General features: G+C 38.8%; 1 protein-coding gene across 1 annotated transcript; it reads right to left on the bottom strand.

Moving 5' to 3' along the window:
- Positions 1 to 675: 675 nt before the first annotated feature.
- Positions 676 to 24845, bottom strand: LOC124640465 (paired box protein Pax-1-like). Its single transcript, XM_047178245.1, has 5 exons — positions 24705 to 24845; positions 5287 to 5443; positions 4086 to 4218; positions 3522 to 3767; positions 676 to 3214 (listed from the first exon to the last, which is right to left on the bottom strand). Exons 1-5 carry the CDS (start codon positions 24784 to 24786, stop codon positions 3122 to 3124), a joined length of 711 nt encoding a protein of 236 aa, XP_047034201.1. The 5' UTR covers positions 24787 to 24845; the 3' UTR covers positions 676 to 3121.
- Between the last annotated feature and the right edge of the window lie 1873 nt (positions 24846 to 26718).

Raw genomic sequence — 26718 nt, 5'->3', positions numbered from 1 at the left:
GCAGGCGCAGGCGGCGGGCGGTGCGCGGACGTGGTCGGCGTCAAATGTCATTTTAACAGCGCGCCCGTCGCCATCATATTTTTTGCTCCCGCGCATTTTCGAGCGCGATCATAAAATTTTGTTATTAATACAGTTAAATTTTCGGATTAGGTAGTATTAAATTCGAAACAAAGCAGGGATTTAATTGGTAAGTCGTGTCCGAGGGACGCTATACGAATATTTGTACGCGACCAATATCCGTTCGTTTATTGTTTTCGGTTGTAAAGTCGATTCGGGACGCGGCGAGTGCGCGCGGCGAGCGTCGGACGTCGGGCGGCGGCATTGTGCGCGCCATTCAATTAGCCACTGAATTTTTAATGAAATATCACGTTGTACAGGCGTAATTAAACCGCAGCTCGCCACTCAAAATAGAGGATTTATTTGCGGAGCATTGTGGCGGCGGCAGCGGCCGGTGTGCGCGCGCCCTAATCAATGGACGGTTTATGACGGACGCAGGGCTGCTCGGACGACTTTTTGCTCAAATATTACACTCGACGTTCATTATTGATTTCGTTTCATATTCTATTTTGGTTTATTTGCAATTAAGATTACAATAGCAAGGTACAACGTAAAAATAACACACAAGATGAAATCAAAATAGTTTCCTGAAAGGGGACAAATAAGAACGGCAACATATTGTATGAACAAACCAATTTATTTTCTATACTTTGACCAATAAAGCTATGTTTAAATAATATCGAGTAGTTTAACATCTAGTTTGTACAGATTTATATTTTTATAAATACCTACATGAAGGCAGTACCAAGACACAATGACACATTTGTCTAATTTGCGATCTTAATATATGGTTCACTCGTCCAAAGTGACCAACAGTCATCGGATCAATTCTGGATGGATGAAGTGGCGACAGGTAACTAGCGCTATCTGTGACCCGCGGATGCCCCTCAAACTGAAGGGCAAAATTTACAAATCCGTCATTAGACTTGTCGTCCTGTATGGATCGGAGTGTTGGGCATTGAAAAAGAGGTGTGAGAAGAGAGTGCACGTAGCAGAAATGAGAATGCTGAGATGGATGTTGAGAATGATGGATGGTGTCACAAGAATGGATAAAGTGAGGAATGATTAAATTAGAGGAAGTCTGAAAGTAGCGCCAGTTACAGAAAAGATGAGGAGTAGAAGATTATCATGGTATGTATGGGCATGTAATAAGGAGGGATGATACGCATGCAACAAAGTGTGTGCTAAGTATGAATGTAGATGGATGGAGAGGAAGAGGAAGACCTAAGAAAAGATGGATGGATTGTCTGAAAGATGACATCAATAGGAAGAGAGTGAGTGTCAGTATAGCGAGTGAGGGGAAAATGGAAGAAAATGACATATTGCGACCCCAAGTAAAATTGGGAACAGGGCAGGAGAAAGAAGAATACACGAAGTCTTGTAAACTTGCAACCTACCTTGTAACCCCAAGCAGATTAAACAAATGCCTTTAAGTTACACGAAAACTAATGTACCTAGTGTGAGAAATTGTTTTCTATGAATCAATAAACATTTAAGTTGATTTTAGTTTTCAGTAGTTTCAGTAATAGTAGAGTTGAGTATACATTGCAGCATTGTATCACGCTGAGCTTGCAGAACTTCTGGGTGAAAAAAGGATTCACAGCGGAATACCAAAATAAAAGAAAATATTGAAATTGACTTACAAATAACGTCCTGCGATTAGAAAAGAGATAATCCAACTTCTTGTTCAAAAGAATTCGTAAATAAGAAGAAATTAAAAATGCTGTACTATTTATCATAGTGTACCTATGTATAAGAATAAGTACATGTGTGTCGTATTATTGAGAATATTTACATCGTTGCGCCCACACTTACATAAATAGTTGACTTCGCTCGCTTACTCCCTAGCTAATGTAATATCTACAACCACTGGAGGATTAACATCACAAATTATAAGTAACTAAGAGATAACCAAGATTAAATAAGATTATTGAGCAATAGCTTCCACCCATGCCCGAAGGGATCTACCTTCTTCCCGCGTCGGAACAAAAGTGTTAAGTATTAGGTATGATGATTAACTTTCACAATGGACTACTATCATGGAAACCCGTTCAGCCTTGAAAGCATAATCGAGGAACAAACATCAAAATCTACAAACTTCCAGGTTAATATCAAACAGGATTTTTTGTAGCTTTCCGTCGGAGCACGAATGTATAGAGGATGTCATGCTGAAATATTGCTTGTTTTTGATTAAATAATTGACGGAGATTAATTAGTTTTGATAAAAAGCGAGTGCTTACGCTCATCATTGTGACGTTAATACAATCTATAAACTGATAATTTGGCTTAATCTGAACGCTAATCCGTCGGTGCCGCTGCCGACGGACGCTTATACTGCAGTGACCTCACACGCTATTTCTGTTTATCTCACCAGATTACAGTACATTATGTAATCATTACATGGCATAATTAATCCTTATCTCTTCAGCTAAACATTCAACAATCTTCCCACTAGTTCATTATCTCCGCCTCCTTTAAATAAATCTGTGGCATTAATCCTCGCGTGAAAATATAAAGTCTATGTATCTTACACGTGATAACGTATTTACAATAATAATATAATACTTTTTTATCAACAACTATCATTATTTATCACTAAAAGATCAGTTTTCACTTTTATATCACTCTGCACTTCTAACTGGAGAGATTTCAACTGAATTATAAACTGCATTTATCACACTCATATTTTCTGCTCAGCTGTGTCATTATGCAGAATATTTTTTGAGATTTATTTTCATATTTATGAGCTTCAGCATCTTTCATGTTCACACATATTTTCATAAATGTATCACTATATAATTTCAGATTCGGTCAAATTTCTTATTCAGAAACTCCACAACCGCAACATTCCACAAAAACTCATAAATACGAAACATTCACAACATTATTATTATTAACTGAACATTTCTGTCGTGCAGTGATGACTATTTTACGCTACTAATCTCAGTCGCACGAGTGTCCTGTCACCACTAAACGTACCACGTATCACACGTATCACATGATGATCACTGGTGATGATCAGGCGTGATGATCACCGGTCGTGGTTGGTGGCGAGGCGCGCATGTCAGAGCGCATGCGCGTGCGCATGGTGCGGCGGCGGCGGCTGCTGGTGAGGGTGCGGTAACGCGTGGGGGTTGCCTGCCGTGTGCTGCCGACCCTGGGGAGGAAAGTACAAGGTTAGGAATATGCTGCAATAAGTAGAATAATGAGAAAACAGGTTGTAGTTTTTTGAGGCAACTACTAAACATAAAAAGTGGTTTAGAAAACACTTTAGAACTCAAAGCTTTCCAATGTCATTAACATAACCACACAGGTGCCTATACAAATCTTCAATTGATTACTGCTAAAATTGAAGATCAAACTGTTATAGGTAATCATAGAACCACAGTATAGTATTCCACAAAAACTTATAGCCAGTCTAAAAAGATATGAATATATCAAGACACGCATAAATGTCACATTACCTGTAAATAAACATAGTAGTCATACGGCTGATGCAGCGGCCAGCACCTCTGCGGCGGCACGGGGTAGAGCGGCGGCACCGGGTACAGCGCGCCGCCGCCGAGCTTGTTGCGCAGGATGCGGCTGATGCTGGACACCGACGGCACGTTGTACTTGTCGCACACGCCGTCCGCCAGCAGCCGGTCGCGGATCTCCCACGCGAAGATGCCCGGGTCCTTCGCTTTTAGCTGCTTTATGTATGACACCACCTAGGAACGACAAATGCATTGAGATATGCGGGAATGCGTATGCACCAAGAATATAGGTAGGTACTTAACCTAACCTGATATGCTCAACTAGCCAGTTCCCAATGCAATAATATGTCTCTGAGTTGTGAAACTTGTCGCCTACTGGACCCAGAAATCAAGATAGCAAACCTCAAGTTTTGTAATAAGCAGCTTTGCACAAAAAGGCATTTTCTAAATCTATTCACGGTTCGACAAAAACGGTTTATCGTTAGTAACCCAATTGAACGCCTCTGGACGAGTAGTGTAGCTGAACCAAAGTTCAACTTGAGAGGTACTGACCTTAGGCGTGGTGACCCTGGGCTTGGAGCCGCCGATGGCGCCGGGCAGGATGGAGCCGGTCTCGTGGTAGCGCGCCAGGATCTTGGAGACACAGCCGTGCGACACGCGCAGCTGTCGGCTGATGTCGCATGGCCTGGGGGCAAGGAACTATGTTATAATTCTCATAAACGTTGATCTTACATTTCTAATAACTTATGCTTTTAATATGCAGATATGTAAACAATAGACTTAAACAGTCATCTCTAACCTCTAGCCGCAAAAATAAAGTGAAGTCACAGTTTTTCCGAACAAAAACTAAATAATGAAAAAACTGCTCAAGATAGTCAGTTCTCATGAAAAACGAAACGGTTCAAACCAAAGTACATAGCTACTCCTAGATCCAGCGTTTTCATTTACGTTATATCGAGAAAGGTTACTTACTATCGCTTAATTCCAGATTATCAAAGGTTACACAAACACTGTATTAGTTTATGTTATTAAACTTTAGATAAGAAATAATAGCTGATCTCCTGATAGAGCGAAAATAGAAAATGTTAACGCATAACATTAAGAGATATCGCTATCTACTAAATTACATCGTTTTATGGAAATACCTACTGTTGCCGAGTTAAAAATGCAATTTCACTGTTATTATGTGTTACTCAAATTCCGTATCTTTAATCAGTATTCGTCATAAGACACAATTTTAAACATTACAATAGAGTTTATTAAAGGGTAAGCGATTGATAATCAAGAGATAAGATAACTCTTACACGCTATTGATGAGCTAATCCAAAAAGTTATGTTAAAGATTACATTTAAATCGGCAAATTATTATCAAGAAAACGTTATAATGAGTGAAAATCTGGTATCGCCATTTTCTGACAGATAATTTTAACAAAGTCGTGATAACATTATGTATCTGTTTGACTTTGATTATATGAATGCTGTTTGATTACATTAAAGAAGCACAAAAGTAGTCTCACAGTTCTCCGAGACCGGAGAACCAAATCCAGCAAATAAAACCTCAGGACATTGCGGTCACTAAAAGTCTATTTCACAACAGGTGCATCTTCCTATCTCACGACATTATCTCTCGGATTCATACCTATATTTACAGCACATGTGGTTAATAACGATAACGTATTTCAACATTCCGCCGATGTTCCTCTTTTCCAATTGAACAAACATATAGCCTGTAGATACTATCACTCCATCTCACCTGATCCCCAGCTGCGCGAGCTCCACTATCCTGAGCCTGACGGCGTTGGGCAGGGGTCTTCCATTCACAAACACTCCTCCCAGCTGGTTCACCTCACCGTACTGCTGGGTGCCCGTGCCGGCCACGCCGGGGTTGCCCATGCCGGCGGCACTGGGGTCTGTGGACAAGGGGATACGAGTTAATTTTACATTGCCAGGAGCTGAAAATGTGAGGGGTGTGAGTTTCAAAATAAAGGTAAAAATCTGGTATTGAGATCAATTTGACCCTTCTTGGAGCTGCATCGATAGTTTCAGGCTACAAACTCAGTTACAGACTAGAAAGTTTTTAGTTAGTGAACCTAATTCACTGCGATTTATACAACACCCCATAAACTTCAGCAAAAATGAAGAATTCGTCATCTTCCTGGCTTAATCCCAATTAATATGTGTCGGCGCAAGTTAAGTAAAAAATTGACATGTTAAGTAACTTTTTTCTATTACATTAATTAATTAGTTTCACCCAGTCATAGTTGTAGCAACATAACCCTAAGCCCGTCTAGCTCATAATAAAGTCAAAGGGTCGAGTGTCACCCGACACCCACTTTGATGTCGCCACCGCCGACACTCGTCATTTTGTGTCGACACTTGACACCTGGGCGGGCGCACCGCTGCTGTCGTAAAACGTTAGCTTGTTAAATTCTAAGATAGACCGTTTGATATTATAATCTGCGGTTATCTATAGCCCAACGATGTGAAAATACCTTAGTATGAAACCAGTGTTTTCCTGAAAATGCGCATTCGTTGATAATAATAGATAGCGAGTGCTGTGATTGTTACTTAATTTTCAGTTTCGAATTCTTATTCCAACTTATATGGAGTACCTAATTAAATACATGCTACATTAAAAAAAAGCATGTTTTTAGTTTCTTCTTTAGAGTCGGTCTCCATCAACGAAGATCGTATTAATAACATCGTACATAAATCATTAATAGCAACTTTGATAAGCCTGTATTTAAAGTAAACACAAAATTGGTATCATGTTACACTTAATAACAAACATCGAACTACTTCAGTTACAGCTGTCATGCTCACGCGCAGCTCCCGTTGCATCCGTCCGACACGTCACGTCACGTCAGACGGCGGGCCGTCACGTCACCCTGACGGACTCGATCCGTCACGTTGCGGTGACACCGAGACACTCAACAACAAATGACTGTAACCCTACACCGCTCATGATAATTTTCAGTATGTTTTGTGAAAACATTTATCTCGGCAGCTGCGAGGGGGTTATAATTAACGGAGGCCGATCTGTCCATGATATTGCTGATTTATAGAAGTGATGCTAGTCAATCGTTATTAATTAAAGGTGGTTGGTTGTTTCGTTAAGTTATTATGTGATGTTCATTTATACCTATGTAATTTGTCGGTTCATGTTATAAATTAATTTGCGTAATATATTTATCCTGTCCATTAATTTTACAACGAATTCTTAATTTATCAAAGCTTGCTGCTGTCACTTATAAAGGAACTGATAAAATGTAAGATCCCTTCGATTAGGTTTTACACTTGAAGGAAAATAAACCAATCAACAAGCGATGTGGTAAGTAAGTACCGTGAGTGTAGTCTCCACACCCAAATACACCAAAAAATGAGCAAAAGCGAGCTCATTATTTATCCTCGCTGGGCATATCTGTGACAAACTACAGGAGAGCAAATAAAGCGAGCACTCCTCGCTCGTCGAGCTACAAATTAGCGGAGCACTGAACAAAATGCTTGACTAATGTGCGCCCGCGTCGCTGTCTTGTTGCGGCGCGCGCGCAACTGACGGAATACCGCGTCACCAGATTATTTATACGCGTGCACTTATTTCTGTACACCTCGCCGCTGAATTACGGCTGTGCCGATCGATTGATATATGAGGTTAAGCTACTCTCGTCGTGGTTTGTACATGGATGGGCGGATATGGTTAACACCTAGACGCAATTGTATCTTAATTGAAATAGTCTATAGGATATATTACCTATAAAGCATATTGGAAAACATGCTTACTGAAGCTTCACATTTCGAAAATTGCAATAGCTTTATAGAAAATTAAAGTTGGATATATTTTCAGCAGGTTACATATTGCAGGTATCCACTTAGATATAAGAGTTTTTCCCTGACTTACATTTCATTAACATCAGGACATTAAGCATAACGACTGCATTTAAACTGCCTGAATCGATATATCTCATGCTGCTACGAGATGTCTTGAATGAAAATAACAAAAAAATCAAAAAAAATCGGCAGCATTGCTCACATAAATTAATAATTTTATTCGAATTTCAGACACTTATTGCAGCTGTCACTTGCTTGCTTATTATTAGTGTTTGTTAATTCACAAGACTATTTCCCAAATGTATAAGACATTAGTGGCACTTCTTCGAAGTCTTTCTTACATAAGAACCAAAAAACTTCATATTATCTACCTAAAGGCCCGATCCTTAATAAGGTAGCATTTTTAAAATAACTAAAGTCATATATTGCATAGGTACCTGACGGTAATTACTGTAACCACTGGACAAATAGAGGTCAATTTTCAATAAGACTCGAGACTCCATCAATAAAGTCCAATAGACAGGATAAACCTAGCATTGATTTAATAACTACCGTCAAAGGTCATCAGCCCCCGAGTCCTGCAAGCGACCCGTGACGACGTGGTCACGTAATTACAATGTGGCGGCCAATGGCGGCACATCAAAGCAGGGGGCGTGGCCGGTTCCGCCTCGACACATGCGCCGCACTTGTCGCTACACAAAGTTACTGAAGTGCCGACTGTAGGACGGCTACTGACTTAGAACTAAGAAGTTTAAAATATGAGTCTGGGAGAAGTTTTGATGGTTTCTAAAGAAGAGTAAGTAGTATTTGGTGGAAGAAAAACTTCGGAGAAGCTTTTTTCACCTTGATAGGGCCCTCAAACTTAGGTATAGATACGATGGCTTTTACGATGACTCATAAGTCAATTTAGAGAACAATTTCCGTGTTTATCTCGGAGTGAATATCTAGCAATATGACGGCTACTTGTGTGCAACTTTTTTTTAACTATGAAGATAAGAAGAAGCCGACACAAGCCGTGATCAGCTGGTGTCCGGGTTCAGGGGCGGGGCAGTCACGCCTCGACACGTGTGAGTATACTGTCATCAGCTTACAATGGACAAATATGATGTATTGTTTTAGCTATTGAGGATTTTTTCCCATAATTTGTGATTTATTAGCGCAAAGCGGTTCGTATCCTAAGAAAATCACAAATGAGCAAAAATGTGACCAAGTATAACAAATTGCATTAGCAGCTGAGCTGTGCCTAGGTAGGTAGGTGGAAAAACCCTTTAATATTTTCGAAACACTACGTGAGAAATGTTAGTTCCCACTCTGTCAATTGAATGACTCTGTAGAAAGAAAATTACTCATTTGCAGTTTAGGTCTCTACTTAAAAAATACTATCATGTTCATTCGGTTATTATACCTAGTTATAAAAAACTTGTCATTTCGACTCTTAACCTTCAGTAGTACGTTACAGTCATACCACCCAAACTGTAGCGCTATGTCGTCTGCGCAGGCGCACGTGTGTGCAGTTTTTGTTGGTTCTGCGAACGTCCGTCACGGTCGGCGGCTGACGCCACATCAAAGGGTACACAATGTCACATACACCGCGCTATCAACCTGCTTTGTGGGTTTGCTTCTTTTTTGTACGATATTTTATGATCTTAGAACTGAGGACTTGTTTGGTTGTAGAAAATAAGGAAAGGAGATGTAGATATTTGACAAAAGTTCAAACTAGACTATTTATTTGCTCTAAGAAAAATACATATGAATAATTGACGTATATAACACGATTTTACATAGTTATCAAGAGCGTTAATTTGCAAAACCGAAATCATTACAATGAATTTTTGGTTTTAGGTAGAGCATTCAAATATTACTATCTATAGGCTATATAAGGCACCTAACCTCTTAAAATTAGTGTCCGATTTAATTACATAATTTTGATTAAAACGAACTACCTTATAGGGCGTTACTAAACTGAAAGTACTGAACCCAGGTAAAGCACACCGGAAAATCTGGAAAATCCGTCTTACATGAAACAAAGTGTAAAGGGAAAGCGACACAAATATCAGTTCTGCGCCATAAACGATTAGTTGGCAGAGCAGCGCGCACATTGGCGGGTAAGTGCGTGTGTCGAATGCGCCGACGCGCGTGTGACCCGCAATGTATGCAACATAGTGTACATTGTCGCGTTGATGGTAATGCGGTGGAAAATGACGCGCTGTTTACGACAACTGGGAGGGAGCATCAACATATTAGAGCTTCACTAGTGATGAGTAATGATTTGTGATTATCGATGGTTGTTACTGATATTTTTCATAAAGAAATTTTTGTTTTGACAACTTTTATTACAATTTAAAAGAGGCATTAAAATTGGCAATAAGTAAATACCATCACATTGATGAAGAGTTTTCACAGGTCTACTAACCACCTACAACCGATGACATCCAGAACTTAATATTGCTGGCGTCAAGAATTCTCGGCAAAAGGTTGCTCGACGATTATGATAACTTGTTTTGGGGCTTTTTCTAGATCTACAAAAATGGCAACAGTAAAGTCAATACATTTTCATAAAATAAATTAAAATTTTCAATTTAAACATTGAAATTACACCGAGGTAAATAATTAAAAATTAAAAAAACAATTACAATTGTATCTCGCCGATAACTGAAACTATCAATAAAACGCAACACTACATATATAAAATCGAATCGTTTCTTTGAAATATTACTAATTGCTTCTAAAAAGGGACAAAGGCATTTGAGTAGTGACTTGTGGAAGGGGGATAGAGTATCATAAGGCGGGAAACATCTTTCTTTCGGCGGGTAATTTACGACGCGCCTTTGACGTTCTCTCGCTGACAGTTACTGTGTACCATACGAGTGTAAAGCATTCATTAATTCGAGCGAAACTCCACAAATTTAATATCGCTCGAAATACATAGCTCTCTCCGTTTGAACTGCCGAACTTCGCACAACAACAAAGGCAGCAATGGTTCGTTAAAATTGCGATGTGGCTGCTTCTCCCTTTGTGTTGAATGTAAAATATAAAAATACACGTCGTTCCGTGTTCTCTTCAGTATAGCGATTAATTAATAGCCGCAGCTTTGAGCTGAAGCCGCTCAAAGTATTTTATGAGACTGTTTTGGGTAAGCTTTGATATTAAAAAGAAATATCTGTGTAATATTACGTGTAAATGTGTTTGATGGTGAGAAAATTAACAATTCGTTTGTCAGCTGAACTATGCGAAGATAGCTGCATTTTGAATGTTGAAGAGAACCGTGTTAATGAAACCAGCTGAAAACAAGAATAAGCTCTCACATTCAGCTGCTTGATCACACTCGACTAGTCAATACCTACACCGTATTCTCAAATTCGTAAGCCTCTTAAATTGAGAATGTAAATGAAGTTTAGGTACCATTGTGTATTGGAAACTTTCAGGAAACATACTTCTAAATTATTAATTATGAAATTCCCGGAACATAAGAGCAAATGGACACCACCACATGTATTCTACTGAAATATCAATTTCGCCTAAACAATACCCATATGATCGATAGTTCACAGTCTATCCAACATCCAATTTGATAGCACAGGCGTATTCTACGCGTCCAAACGAGCGCATCAGCTCAGCAGTAAGTACTTTACAAGGAACAGTTCAAAGACAATGAGTAACCGCATCACTTCACACTGCGTTTACTTCGCACTGGTTTACGATCAGCAACCTCAGTTATCGGTTCTAGGAACAGCCAGTAGTTAGCTGAGAAAAATATCTAGTACCTACATAGTTGTTGGGACCGTGAAGGATTTAACGCGTAATAAGACAAAATGATGTTCTGGAATCCTTCATGAGATAAGATGTGGTTAAATAAGATAGAATAATTTAAGTATTTATTGAGAAAGTTAAGTATGGGCATGTGATGAGACGGTGACATGGCGCATGCTATAAAGAGTGTGCTAAGTATGAATGTGGAAGGATGGAGAGGCAGAGGTAGACATTATTATTCTTTATTGTACCCAAAAACATATAAAAAATACACACAACACAGAGAAGACATGCACAAAGGCGAGCTTAACCCAGAACTGGGTTCTCTAACAGCAAATCTTAGAGCGATAGAGAGATGCGATAGGGAAGAGAAAATTAAAAGTGCACAACATTAAACAAAACAAAGATAAAACTACATAACATAAAATATAGGTATAAATATATACCTATAAATAAAACATAAAATATAATAAATAAATAAATACATACATACAAATAAGGTCATGTTGACAGGAAATGTCGTTCTTTAATTCCGAGAAAGGAAATGAAAATGAAATGTTCTTTAAGACCGAGGTAAAGATGGATTGATTGCCTGAAAGAGGACATGAAGCAGAAGGGAGTGGATGTAAGTATGACGTCTGACAGAGAGGAATGGAAGAAAAAGACATGTTGCGCCGACCCCAAATGACTTGGGAACAGGGCAGGAAGATGATGATGATTGAGAAAGTTAAGTAACAACTACAGTTAGAACCTGAAATATGTGTATATTGTTATGTATATGTGGTCCCTTCTTAGAAACATCTAACTAGTGAGCCCAGTAGATTCCATTGAATGGGTACAGGGTTTGATATGCCTATTTATCGACCTTTTTAGCCTCAGTTGACTACAAAACCAGCAACTAATAAAGGGAGTCAAACTGCAAAACATTGTTGCTTGGTACACATAATATAGAACTAGCAACATACATTTAAATAAAATCAAAACTAAATAAACAAAGCTTGGCATCGTCCTTGTTAACGTTATCGACGAGCGATGGCGGATGAACGCGCCTGTTTACGTACACTTTTACGAGTGGCGCGGCCAATCAGCGGCCAGCGCTCGGTGCGCGCGCGCATACTAATCAACTTTCTATTACAGATGTACTGTAACGGCGCGCATATCGCGTACTTCGCGTAATTACATACGCGTTTGATTTACGCGATAAAGTTTTCCGTGTTTTCTGTACGCGAGGACATTGTAGTCGCTTGATTTAGTTTAGTTGTCAAATTCGCGACGCTCGTATCTCGACAGTCGTTGTTGCAGATATAATTTACTATTATTAATAATATGATTAAACTTATATTAGGATTTTTTGCACTGAGAAGTTGGTGATTCTATTTCAGCTTTGCTTATTCTTCCGCAGCCAAACTTATGTATCTGTGTCGTCCTATTAAACGGTTTGATTTCTTTTTGCTTTTATGTACGCGTTGTTTCTTTAGGATCGATTGCAAACTACCAAATATGGTTTACTATAGTTCGGCCATTCAGAGAATGCGTTCCTGACACGTCGCGATTGAACTGACGACGTAACTTTGCAATGGCGTTGCAGTTACGATAAAAATATTTTTGCTGGTTGTTTACCGTTTTAACAATTGAGGAGCATTAAAACAACATTATTATATCAATAATCAATGAATGTTATTACGTCGTCAGTTCAATCGCGACGTGTCAGGAACGCATTCTCTGAATGGCCGAACTATAACACTACACGAGTTAATAAACTTTTGACATTGCAGTCCAAATAACCAAATGTTTCTTAACTCTACCTCCGTATGACCTGCTCCAGCTGACCAATCAGAGCGCGTCGTTAGCAAAACCCGCCCAGAGGTGCACACACTTCGGTGCGATTTCATTATAGCTTGTTTTGATATTCGTGGCATGTAATATTGTTTGGTAAGTGAATATTTACTCGACATGGTTATGGTGATCCTTGACATACTTTAACTGTCGATATTGCCACGCTTACTGAATAACTTATTTCATTTTCGATTCTAATTGTGCAAAAGATTTAATAGCTGTGCTGTCTTCTCGGTCTGAGAAGAATTTATAGTAGTCAGAGACTATTAGTCTATTAACATACCGTTTCTTATGTTTTCACTTACTTTAGCCGGAATGAAGTAATTTTGAACATATTCTAGTCAGAAAATTGCACGATTTTTTTCCCAAATCATATCAGTTTCACATTCAGGTATTTAGAACCTGCTGTATTTCTGGTCTATAAATTGTGCGAGCGTGTAGCAACTGACACATGTCTGTCACAATTCGCGACTCGCCGTGACAGCCGCCGTCACCACTCACCACCCACCAACGTTACTGGCGTGGATTGTGAATGTCTGACTGTCAGTCTATACCTACATATTATTGTTTAGATACTAAACGTTGTCAGGGCAAGGATAGCAGCTGTTCTGAGAGGAATAGTTGTAATTGAGAAGGTTGTAATTTTGGTAAGAAGCGGTACTGATTTTGTCGAAAATCTCTTGTTTCGTTTCCCAACATATTGCACTGTTCTGGTCCTAAACAGTTTTAGTCACTTTGGTCACTCAATAAATAAACAAATAAATAGAACACATTTTCCAACAAGTGTGATAAGCAGCTGCTTTAAGGCAAGTTCCATTTAAAACGTTTTTGTGCTTCGTAAAACAGTTACCTCCGTGTACAAGCTTTAGCTATACCGCTGCTGTGCTCAAAGTGTCCCAGCTTTAGTACTAAGTACAGCTAATAGATTACAAAGTTTAAAATGCCGTTAATAAACATAAAGTTGACTCTATAAACTGAATAATAGCTCTTGTAACAAGGGTCCTAACAGTCCAAGTCACGGTTTATAGTAATGGCCATCACCGTGACCTGAACTAGGCGATCACAATATATTTATCTATGATGTTTTCCGTAATTGAAGTGTCCCTGGCGACCACACAGGGCGACAGGGGGCCGACAAACAGGCCGCTATGCAAACACGCGCTACTGCGGGCCGCGGCGCACGTAGCTCGTCTGAAGAGGCCTTACCGTCGAGAGGACAGCCCGGTTAATGGCGGTAGCCTCGGCATAGTGTTTGCTCTGCTGGCGTTTTGTTTTGAATTAGATGCGTACCGTAAAGACCGGTGCGGTGGTCTGTATTGCTCATCTTTGCTTTTATCCTCGAATCCTCGTCATATTAAGAACGAATTTGTAAACTTATTAAGAAGTTGTTAAATTAGACCCTATTGTTTTACATCAGTGTAATTATTTTAATCTCATATTGAATGATGATTCATTTATGTCATTAAATAGGCATAACTTTTTCAGCGAATCGATTGTTTAAACTTTGCGCCCGGAGTTTTTAGGGACTTCTCACTCCATGTACCTACTTGACACCAGAAAATAATGAAGTCAGATTATCCTCTGGAAATTATTCAGATGAGACATTAAAAATTGAGTCACGTTCACAAACTAATTAACCGCATTAATTAACATAGTAATAACGACAAACACTACAAAAGGCATGTTAAAGTCAAGCTCAATCAAAATGTGGTATTTGTAGTCTAAATATAGTCGAACATGTATCTAGTGAAACATCATTGACATTCCGGCGCAGTAATGGCATTGGCAAGACATCATCTGCCCCTTATTAACCTCTATAAACACTGTCAAAGTATTCTCCCATATCCCATAAGTCACTGTAACTAATTATTGGGCCGGCGCGTGCCACAGAGGCGCAGCACACGGTACATTTCCTCCGGGCGGGACCAGCGTGCCCAGCTCGCCGTGAGACTATTAGTTATCCTGTGGCAGTGTTGTGATTTTCATTTGTTGGCGCTATTTCTGTATATCCGCACGTGTCAGCTGGACCTCGTGCTGGGTGGGAACATAAGGAATTTGGATGGTGTTTACTGATATTGTCTAGTTTCAGATCAGTTGCTTTCCTGTCAATTTTCAACTCGGACAAAAATGTAAAGATCTTCATCTTAACCGCACGCGGTCGTGCATGGATGCTTTGTGAATGTTTAAGATTGTCCATAATAATAATGACAACACTTTATATTCTCATAACTCTGAAATTATGAAAAAAATGTGAGCAGCCTTCATTGACTTACAAATAAAATAGCCACAGGTTTCAATCGTATAGGTACAATATTAAATGCGCATTTCTAAATAAGTATCGAATAATGGAAATATAGATTAAACAGCATCAGACGAAGGGCAGCATTGTAATCGCAAAGCTATTAATTTCTCGCTGGGCGACCGTAATGCAGCCTCGTACAATAATGTAATACGCTGCACTCACTGTTCACTGGTACTATTACTTTTTGATAACTAGTAGCTAAACTATGGGCTTCTGTGGCTACTGAGTTTGGTCTTAATTGGTTCAACATTGCATCATAAAAGTATAACAATCGCTTTTGAGAATGGATACCAAGTTTGGCTAGGGGACTTGAGAATCCTGATTTATCTAGCAGAAGACTAATTGACTATCATCGATAACCTGTTTAAAGTTTTGGCAAACATTAACCGTCTTACCACAAAAACTTTTAAACGTCAGTTTAAGACTTGTTAAAAAAATGACAGACTATGACGTTGACATATGGTTCATTTTGCAGCCACAATTTTTTAGACAAGTGTAAAACAGACGTTTAAGTTTTTAGTGAGGCCATTAAGATCTTTAGGCCAGTCACTTTGAGCTGACTGCACTCAAAGAGGAGTACATATGGTTGACAAAAATAAAAAGTGGCTGGCTACATGTATTTAAGGGCAGTTCAAATGATCCTCATAGCGTGTAGCTTAATACTTTGTCACTAAAAAAATTCGAATATTTTGCGGATTCACTCTTGAAACATTGCCCAACTATCACAACCAGCTTGTAATAAGCATAACTTATCAGCAGATTTGACTTGTTCAGAAAATCTGTAGGTACTACTTTCCTTTTTCAGTTCAAATCAATAAGTTCATCTCAAAACATTCTCAACGGAACACGTCAGCCGGCGGTCCCGTTGCGCCGGGGCATCTGTCAACTCAGTAGCCTTGCGGGGGGGTGACGAGGCAGGGAGGGGGAGGCGGGTACTGTTTGCCGCCATTACGCTGTTGACACGAGGCGGGCGGCTAATGCGTGCGCAAACAATGACTGTCACTCGGCCTGGCTGACTGGCGAAACAGATACACTACAATCATTAGCTGCCTAGAACTGTTTTTGAAGAGCTGATAGTTTTTGGGCGATAGAACCTTTCGAGGACATGTGTATAGGAGCAGAAAATTATATGAGATGTTAGCTTGTATATCCATTGGTCAAGATAATATTGCACCTTGCTTAAGAAGGCGAGGACGGTAGATTTTTGAACTTCTGAAGATTTCGCTTTGTTTATTTCAATCGATCAGCAAATCCTAATGGATCCTTTGTAATCAAACATTGTACAACTAAGAGGGGTTCACCGTTATATTTAGTTTCCTACTTTGTATGCGCGAAATGAGATGGTTGGTCATGTAACCATTTACATAAAACGAAACAAAGTGTAGTGGGATTTCCAGCAAATGACGACATACTGGAATTTCGAACCTGATAATCAAATACTGAGTACGGATCCTGCATCTGATTCCGTTTCAAGTACGGCAGAAACAATTGAGAGCTGAAGCAATTTACTCTATTAAAAAGATCATAATGAAGGCGGAAGGGTTTTATAATGTTAACTTCATTAATAATTTGAAGAGCCGGATGTTGCCATTCATAGCTAAAGAACAGCCTACAAATTGTAGAACAAATAGAGCTGCACCGGAATTGTCTCAAATCAAATAGTGGTGCGATCACGTTTTATCGATATTCGGTGTAAAAGTGTTTGGTTTCGGTAGCTGGGTGCGCCCGCGCATGACTTAATGATCATCCATCGGAAGAGGAGTGTCGTTGCACTGTTTACTAATTTAGTAAAACTGTGAGAACTATTTAGGTAACTATTTGCCAAGTACCTAACTTTGAACAATTTCAAAGGAAAGCTTACCTATAAAAATCTTTTAATATGCAGTTTTAAATATAAGAATGCAGAATGTTTCACGATGATGAGATGTTCCTACACTCACCTATGCGTCACTAAACTATTTATGCCATCGTCTATTTAAGAAACTGTTTTCAATATTGCTTTGGATTTCAGCATGTGCATTTAACACTTACCTAATAGAACACCTTTGTACAGATCCTATCGCCTATATTAACAGAGAAATAAAACGCTAAACACGTCACTAGCGGCTTGATCATCATATATTTCGGACCCAATATTGCTTATACATATTCATATTAGTAGCTATTAGCAACTTCTAATATCTTTACAAACTTTAAGCTCTATGTAAACCAGGTCCCACCGGTCTCGCCAATTGTTTGCGTACACGTCTGTACAAACTGCCCTGTACCCCAAATGTAACCGAACACCTTCAGCAAATGTACAAATCGGCCGACAGTACTTATCCTTTTATTACCTCCCCAAATAAACCAGGACCAAACACGCTTATTGCTACTGCCTTAAGGTTCATTTTACTAGAGCCTGGAGCAACAGGAGAGAATCAGAGTGGACAAACAAAGGTAATTGACAGGAAATTGTAACATTATTCTCTGTTTGTGCGAGAGCTTAGACTTCTGTTTAGTTTTAAGTTACGGAGCGAAATTGGTTTTGCTTCTGAAGTTTATACGTATGTGAAGCTGTCGTGTTCAGGAATTTCATTTATATGCTCTGGAAATTGGAACAGAGAATTCTCTTCTCTACACTGTAGCTAATCAGCTAGGTACAGTCTAATGCAATCGCATTGCTGAACTTAAGAATCAGATACAGAAGAAATGTAACAAACAATGCATCAAAGACCCGCATAGTTATTAATGTCATGCTTGTTCCTCTCATGAGAAATTAATGGTGCCCTAAATCTTATAACTGAAAATTCTTCTGCAACTTGTTTTTTTTAAGGATTTATAATAAGTACGGATATCTGTGTCTGGGCACTGAACGGCTCTTGGTAACCGATGCCGACGGCAAAAGCTTAATGCGCACAGAGTAAACACAGACTAGACGTACACCGGCTTACAAAGTACAGCAAACTATTGTTTACGGGAGCCGTATGATTATTATCTCGAAGTCGAAGTCGTTGTCCCCAATCCCACGCCATCTTGGTCCAGTAGCGTTGTTTGAGGTGCGCCCGCGCCGTCGCGCCGCACAAACAGCCGGCTCCGCGCTCAAACACGCGCTGTTTGACCTATTAGAGAACAAACTACCGAATATTTATTATACTAGATTTTTGCTAGATTAGCTTATTACTTAAATGTACCGTTAGGTGAGTAGTGGTTTAAGATTTGGGATTTTTCGGTGCTTGTTTTTGTCGTTAATTTTACATTTTCAATATCACCATGGAGATAAAATATTTATGTTCTAGATTGGTTCCAGTCAATTTATTCCGTAACATATTTTATGTAATATTTCAGCTAACAAGTAGGTAATGTCTGAAGCTCCGCCTCGTGCCTACACTTGCGTACACTTTCAGTCGAGGTTACAACAGGAAAATATTATTTTATAAACTTTTGGCCTACAAGAGTTTCCGGCGCGATGTTAATAATATCTTCAGACCCGCGTGACGTCACAACAGTCTTCAATCCTCTTAATTTATTGCCATTAAAATCATGTCGTTACATTATTTATTTTGTTTATGTGTCTTGTGACATGTACTGACGGATGTGTTATAGTTACAAATTCCGGACAAAATATATTTTGAGCCTCTATTTACTGACAAAAAAGCTACACGTCGGTAGAAGTTTTTACTTCATAAAAAATCTGAAAAGTAATTACATGTTTATTAATATGTGTGTGGGCAATAGGTATTGGTAAAACAAAAACTTATTTTTCGTATGTGGAATTTACCTACTGCCTACACCTGAACAGTCGACTTAATGTTTCTGAACATTGTCGAACTTCAGTTCGCTTTTCCTTATTTGGCACTTGCGTATGGTACTGCGGGCGTTGTGTTTTTTCCAAATTAAAATACCAATACCTAGGAAGTTAGGCACTTGCTCACATGCCTCAGTACTTTTTACGGTACATTACATCATAAAAGGAACATGACTAAAAAATTTTATTTCTTTCACTTATTACCTAAATAAGTTGAAGACCATAAACGACATAAATAAATAAAATATGTGTAATTAAAATGAAGTTTAACAGCGAAGTGTGTGCGTGGCTCGTGCTGTTTAACGCGCGTCGGATAACCCCGCGATAACCGGCCGATTATCGGCGACCCCTCTCGATACGGCGCCGTATGAACGATGTCGATACCTTTTGCTAACGTTCACATCACTAACGCGTTACTTTAGGGCTGCCAGTGCCAGGAGATTTAAGGCTGTCGAGGGCCTAGGTGCAGCAGTATGGAAATTTGCATCGGTCTTTTGGGTAATCCTATGTCTATATACTTCACCATACATTTTATGTTCTACTTTAAATTAGTAGATAATTATGTAAAAAGTATATAGGGCTTGGTACAGCTGCCTTTCTGAAATCCGTCTGTACTGCCTGATGTCCCATTGTTTGGCTTTGCACGGCCGCTTTAAACCTTTCTAGTAAAACTTACAGTCTGTCTTATGTAAAAGATGTGTTTCAAGATATTTTCATTTTTTTATGTAGGTACATTTTGTGTAGAGTCATACGTTTACAAACTACGCATCAAAAATTGTATGTAGGTAACGTATTAACAGATTTTGAAAGCATAAAGTTATACAATAAGCTTAGTGACGCGCAATGGTCCCGTTTTATCGCAGTTATCGATAACCCTTGACGCCCTCTGACATGTCGATAAACCGCTCGCGTTTAGTGTGGCGCTGCGTCTGCGCCGCTGTTGTGCCGATTTTAACTAAACCAGGTAATTAACTGTTACTTTTTTAACACGATAACGTAGTGCTTAATTAATTTAATGTTACTTTTGACACATTTTTATGTAGTTGAAAATCGGGTGGTGACAAACAGCAACAACAATAAGAAGACTTCAAATCGACCGACATCGACAGCTTGATTGATCAATAAAAATGGGATTAGAAACTGGAAGACATTATTCTGAAACCCGCTGTACAATTGCAAAAAATGTCTTGATTGTTTTGTATAGGTTAGGCACATACCTATTCACTGGATTCCAAATCGGCTATCGGAAAACGTTGAAACGTTCAGCCATCCAGATAGAACGTGACTATATTTTGGCCTAGATGTCAGATCACATTATTATTATTTCACGAAATTCATTTATTCACAAAATCCAATTCAAGTCAAAAAAATTTTAGCATAGACATTCCCACTTAGCAAAATTGACATTTACAAATAAATTCGAACATACAGACAAATGCAAAAATATATAATTAGTTAAGAAATTGATAAGAAATCCAAGAATACCTAGTAGGTATCAGAATACCTACTGGTTAATGTCGTAGTATATTATCTCACTCTACGTACTACCGATTATTCATTTACCAACATTTTTAAAATTCTTTCAAGTTTTGGGTATTCTAGATAATCTAGATATACAGTTTTGTATTTAGTGTTAATTTTCCAGATAGATGACAGATCAAGAAGAGTTTAAGTATTGAACAAAGAACTAACAACACAGTTTCAATCAGCATATCGGTTTGATAAACCTCGTGTAGGTTCTAAGAAACTTCATTCAAGTGTGTCTCCATTAATTGCAGTACTACAATAAGATTTGAATTAATATAAATAACTATTCATGTACTTTAAGTATTCATCATTCAAAAATCAAGTTAACCAACAACAGAGGATTCCACAAAGACTAGTCTTAACTAGAATCTAATCCCACAAGCTCGGCTCCAGCCTGTCTTATGACGTGCGGGTAACGAGCACACGCACGGCAGATAACAAATGTGCGAAGATAGCTAATTAATACAAAGATAGACAGGAACGACAATGGGCAATATGTTAAGGCATTTCACTTGCATGACGCAGGATCGGCTAATGAGGTAAACTGTATTGTCCAGATGTAAGGGTGGTATGGGATGTCAATGATGATAATATATCGCTTCATCTAGAAAAATAACACAGACAAAACCTGCTTACTAAATTAGAAACCGTTGCTCACGTAGAGATTGGAGTTATACCTAATTATGTAGAGTTATGCAATAATAATAACAATTAAACGGTTATAACAAGACTTTGCGCAATGTTGTTTTAGAAAGATAAACAAAATTCCAAGTTAAACAAGAATAATTTAGTTAGGCAACTAAATGGTAAATGGATACCTAGTATGACTATAAATAAGTTGCTTCAGAATAAATCCCAATTTAAGGAAGCATCAGGGGTGGAAATGAACTGTACACACTCAAAAATGAACATAAACTAATCGAAGATCAAAACGAACAAATTAGGGGAACATGAAGATATACACCCACTAGGACGGCCCTTTTTAAAACAGTAGGGTGGCACTTCCTGAATACAGATATATGTAGATTGTAGGTGTAGATTGGGAGTTAACGAATCAAACATTAGGGGGCGGGAATACGACAGATGGAAGCCTCATGATTTCGGTTTCCTGAAACCACGATGAGACAATTTCATCAATTTCCGATCACACCTCTTTTATGCAGTGCCATTCATGTCTCACCGTAAGATGTTGACCCTTTATCGAGCTCGACCTGAGTTATCGACAGTTTGCGTCACATCACTATCTATTATACTGCGGCGCTAATTAATTGTGCTAATATTGGTAAACATGTGTTGTTCTTTATCGGGACAATAAACATTAGGATTTATCTCGCTGCATATTGTACTGTATCAGCTGATAGTACGTCATCGGTTCATCGCACAATCTGTTATCGTTATGTCACAAGTCAGCTGGAGAGTTTGCACTGAGGTCACGAGTGCGGCAAATAATAGTAGGTAATTAAAAATGTATTTTTGTCGCGTGACATCAAATCTGTCAAGTAAACAATGAGGAAAAAAATAGAACACACTAACAGCAATAATAAATAAAAAACCGGTCAGAAAATCAGAGTCCCTACAAAAAATTAGCCGAGTTACGTCTTTAGTATAAATCCTCAGCTAATATTACATTTTTAAGCTTGACGAGCTCCTTTGACAACCATCACAGACAAATAAATTTTAAGCCATCCAACATTTATATCTCATTTATGATTTTAACTTTCACGACTCATTTGATAACAACAAGCATAGTATCCGATAGTCTAAGCTATGGGCTGTAGTTACCACCTTATATATCTTTATCTATCTAGTTCCTAATAAACAGACAAGCAAGTCTTTTTAATAAAATATGTATAAAGGGGTAAATTTCTCTCTTTTAACATATCTCTCGTCTGTTCACCAAAATTGTACTGCTGACATCTAACCTTTTCAGTAAAAAGGCTACTGATGAAATAATAATATATAGGTTTGTATATAATATAGTTGTCGGGCGCTAGTTTTCCAGATTAAACCAGTATACAGCGCGATGTTATCTGGTAACCGACTTGGAACTGCCGATCTTTGTGAGCACTACAATTAAAATAAGACAAAGTTATGCAACAAAGACATTTTGAATATTCTAGTTCAAGTAAATGTAATTTAAAGTAGTAAAAGTAATTTCCTAGATCTCTCCATTGCTCACACAGACAATGATGATTTGAAATTCATAGGGTGAGTTGTAACATGGGTAACATGTAAACATGGGTTATCGTCATATTTATATGGTGTAGCTCACCCTTAGGTACCTTCTAATAAGTGGGATATAACAGAGAGAAATCGTGAATGTTTTATTATTTATATCGAAGGATCCCAAAATGGTGTTCCGCACTGTTACGATATTCTTTCTGATCTTTTAAGTCATTATTTTTTTTTTTTCAATTCATGGTCCTACCTAAATATTCAATTTGTTCTCGGCTTCCATTATTCATTGTTCATACTTCCAGACATTTTAATTTACAGAAATCAGAATTTTTAAGAAACACTTTGAAATATCAGTCCATTAAAAAATACACAGAAATTCTGTAATTTCTGCGTTAACTAACTACATACTTCAGAACGAATGTTTTAGGTTTGTTTGACGAATATTGTTTCAATTTAATTACTTGTTTTACTAAGGTGGCACATTAGTAGAACTGTTCAGTTAGCAAGCCGTCGTTACTGAGTGTTACAAGTCAGGTAAATAACAACCACCACTTACATGCTGTTTTCTTGCTTTATAACTAATTTATTGTTTATCAATAATAAGCACTAAGATCGTTCAGAACTAGGTGTTATCCAAGTAGCCCGGCTAGCTGGTCAACCAGGTACCATGGAGAATAATGTTATGGTCATTTGTCTGATTTCTTTTGAAGATTGATGAGGAGACGTTAACCCTTTTCCATCGGGGAGAGATTAGACGTAGCGCTTAGTATCGTAGCACAGCCTTCTGCTCTCCGATGCTCGAAGGGATGTCAATTAATTTATTAGGAAAACTGTCGGAAAGAAAGCTAGATGGTATGCATCATCACCGCTAGCATAGCTGAATTTTGCTAATTGATCCATACGGGTTTTCGGAGCTACGGGTTGAAAGAGCCACTCCCGTGATTGGAGAGGAAGTTAAGCCTTCGGTCTTGCGCCAAATCAATATCTTGTGGTAGGTATCGGATTGCCGTCACATCAGAATATGAGTGAGGAAATAGACGCTGCACTTGTTTCTGCGCATACGCCTGTATGCGCTACTATAATACGGTATGCGAAATTAGCTTCCAAGAAAATGTATTCAAGAACAGCTGCCATGACCCAAAATCAGTCTGGAGGATCTCTTCGATAGCTTCTAGTTTTAAAAGTTTCTAGTTATACTGATTAATCATTGCCGTGCAAGAAATCATGCAGTCATTTGGCAAATATTGTTTGTGATAAGACAACATTGATTAAAACTATTAATTGTAATCTTTATTGTAAAACAAAGGTATTGGTGTGTTAATTCTTGGGAATTCCCACAGTTTATGAATCGGCTTGATAAATGAAATATAGAGCTTGATCACAAAGGTATGAACTAATAATAATTATTTGAATATTTTTTTTAAAGATAACGGAAGTGCAGAATAATTTGATTAGATAAGCGAAAATAAAGAGATTTTGTCTGCGATTTTTATTCATGATTAGCCTCTTTACCAGCCTGTTTCAACGAGATGTATACCTAAGAAGCCTACTTATTATTGTTGTTACCTATATATTTACTGACGATAATCTTCTCCCTCATAAGACTGTATTTCCTGGAGCAATTTGTCAACCATCTTGAATACTTAAGGATATTTGTAACACTTAAATTGGTTTTGCATAGCTGGATTTTTATAACCAGTTGCCGCAAAGATATTCTTATAAGGTTTATTTATTTATTAACGTTTGAACCAACAAGCGATGATATTAAGAAAGGCCTAACTGGATGACAGGTAACTACCGACGCGGCGGTGAATGGTATACTTAATTCAGGTTTATTAATGCCAAAAATGCACTCAGGTGAACAGCTTATTCTTCTATAGAATTTTTGAAAGCTGAATTTACATATTTTGCTGAAGAGAGTAAAACTATTTATTTATAGAAATGTATAGTGAGGATGTGGACTCACCGGTTTCCATAGCATATCCCGCGGCGGCGGCTGCGGCGTGCAGTGCCCCGTACTCCTTGCCGTCCATGCCGCCCAGCATCATGTCAGTTGTCACTTCACTTCACATGGACACCGCGGCACTCACGTTCGTCGCGCGACGCGAAGCCGCCACATGTGCGCGCGCGCCGCCGCCGCGCCGCCAGCCAGAGCCCGCCCCGCCCCCCGCCGCCATTGGCCCGCACCGGCCAATCGCCGCGCTTCATTTCGAACGCTTTCCTTTTTCCATGTCGCGTTCTATTTGAAGCGTGTTGATGCATCTTTACTTTGTAGTGATCGAAATTCAACCTTATCTGTTGGAGGTAGCGTCGAGATTTGGTCTTGAGGTTGTGCAGAAGTATGTCTGTTTTCCCGTTCGGTCGGATGCGCTCGGGCAGCGAGCGAGACGAGAGCCGAGGAAAATGCGTGCCGCTCGAGTAGGCTGGCTGCGCTGGTCGGAGCGCCGCTATGTACGCGCTGCTCGACACGGCTCTATGTACTATGTACTTAGGTACGCTCTTTGTAATTGATATTTTTTATGTTCGTTAATTCGTGTTGCTAACTAATGTTCTGTGACTGACAATGATACGAGGAACTGATACGCCGATATACGCAAACACTCGACACATGTAACGATTTATTGTGTTGGTGTTGTTTGTGTATTTTATTTTAATTAGGCTGAAGTGGAGCCGTTACTCGGCTGTAGGTTCACAATTAATCAGTTGAACTCAGCGCAGCGCGGAGCTATCGGTCGCGCGCTCGCCTCACTCCCATCTGATAAGAACTTAATTAATTGTTCACTATGTGTTGCTGAAAATTTAAATGCTTGCCAGACAAGCAAATGATTTAGGTAGGTACTTACATAGAGAGATGATGACTTTGATGTAATGCTAGAACAGAATAAATAATGATAATTGCGCATCGCCAATTTTGACTGACAGCCAGTTTCTTCATCAAAAGTAAAAGCCAAAATAATGTCATAAAGTAAAAGTAACGGTCAAATAACGTTTTTCACGATTTTATCTAAGTATTAGTTTTGCTGTTACTTTAGCCTGAAAAAAAAACGAAAATTACCGTTACTTTAACTTTATGACATTATTTTAGCTTTTACCTTTGATGAAGAAACTGGCTGTAAGTGTGTAAAATAAATACGAAAATTCTTTGGTAGGTCAGAAAATAAAACGCGGTCTAGTTACCTACGTTTCCGGAATGCCTAGGCAAGTATACCTACATTACAGGTACACGTAACCCCACCTGTGCAGCGTGTGGGTACCTGTATCAGCTGGATTTGTTTGTACCTTAGAGCATAGGGTGTTATTATCCTTCTTACTTAGGTGTATGTAGGTTATTTATGGATCCATCAGATCAACCTACAAAATTTCTATCATCTAAGTATCTACTCTACAGAATACAAAAGGTTTCTATGTATAAAAAATATTACGGAAAATAGAAAACTACTCAGATATCTACCTATAAGTATATGATTTACAAAAACAATCGAAAAAACTAGCCGAACCTATTCAAAAACACAGAAGACGCTGCCAAAACTATGTTTTTGTAAGTGAGAAACTAATTATTTTAGAAAAACGTCACTCAAAAGCCAATTAAAACTGAAAAATTCTTGAAATACTCGTAAAACTGGCGTAAGTCGGAAACACATGGCAGAAATCAAATTCATGAGATCATGGGACCTTGTGAGACGCCGCCCTTGTCTGTTAATTACCCCAAATATGTCGCTTATTTGTGTAAAAACGGTGGTTTGCTTTGATTCGCCGCTGCGTGCGCGGGCGGATGGGAGCAAATTGGCGCGCGCAAATGAAGCGGCGCGCGCGCACAGACGCGCCGACGGACAGAACTGTTGGCTTTGTTCTGATTCAGCTGATGCCGAGAGGGTTCATGAGCTAGAGTCATCGCTATCTACTTGGATGAATGAATATGTCTCTGGGTGCAAATATCCATGTCTAGCTGAAGTACCTATATTGCACTTTCAGTAAATTCT

This window comes from Helicoverpa zea, chromosome 20 (assembly GCF_022581195.2).
Source record: "Helicoverpa zea isolate HzStark_Cry1AcR chromosome 20, ilHelZeax1.1, whole genome shotgun sequence".
In the NCBI taxonomy this organism is placed as follows: domain Eukaryota; kingdom Metazoa; phylum Arthropoda; class Insecta; order Lepidoptera; family Noctuidae; genus Helicoverpa; species Helicoverpa zea.
This window is presented reverse-complemented; position numbering and strand designations above follow the sequence as displayed.

Excerpts from the sequence above, each read along its gene's own strand:
- LOC124640465 (XM_047178245.1), bottom strand. The coding sequence starts at position 24,786 with ATGATGCTGGGCGGCATGGACGGCAAGGAGTACGGGGCACTGCACGCC. Across the intron at positions 5,444-24,704 it reads GGGATATGCTATGGAAACCG|ACCCCAGTGCCGCCGGCATG; the intron begins GTGAGTCCACAT and ends CCTTGTCCACAG. Across the intron at positions 3,215-3,521 it reads ACTACTATGTTTATTTACAG|GGTCGGCAGCACACGGCAGG; the intron begins GTAATGTGACAT and ends TTTCCTCCCCAG.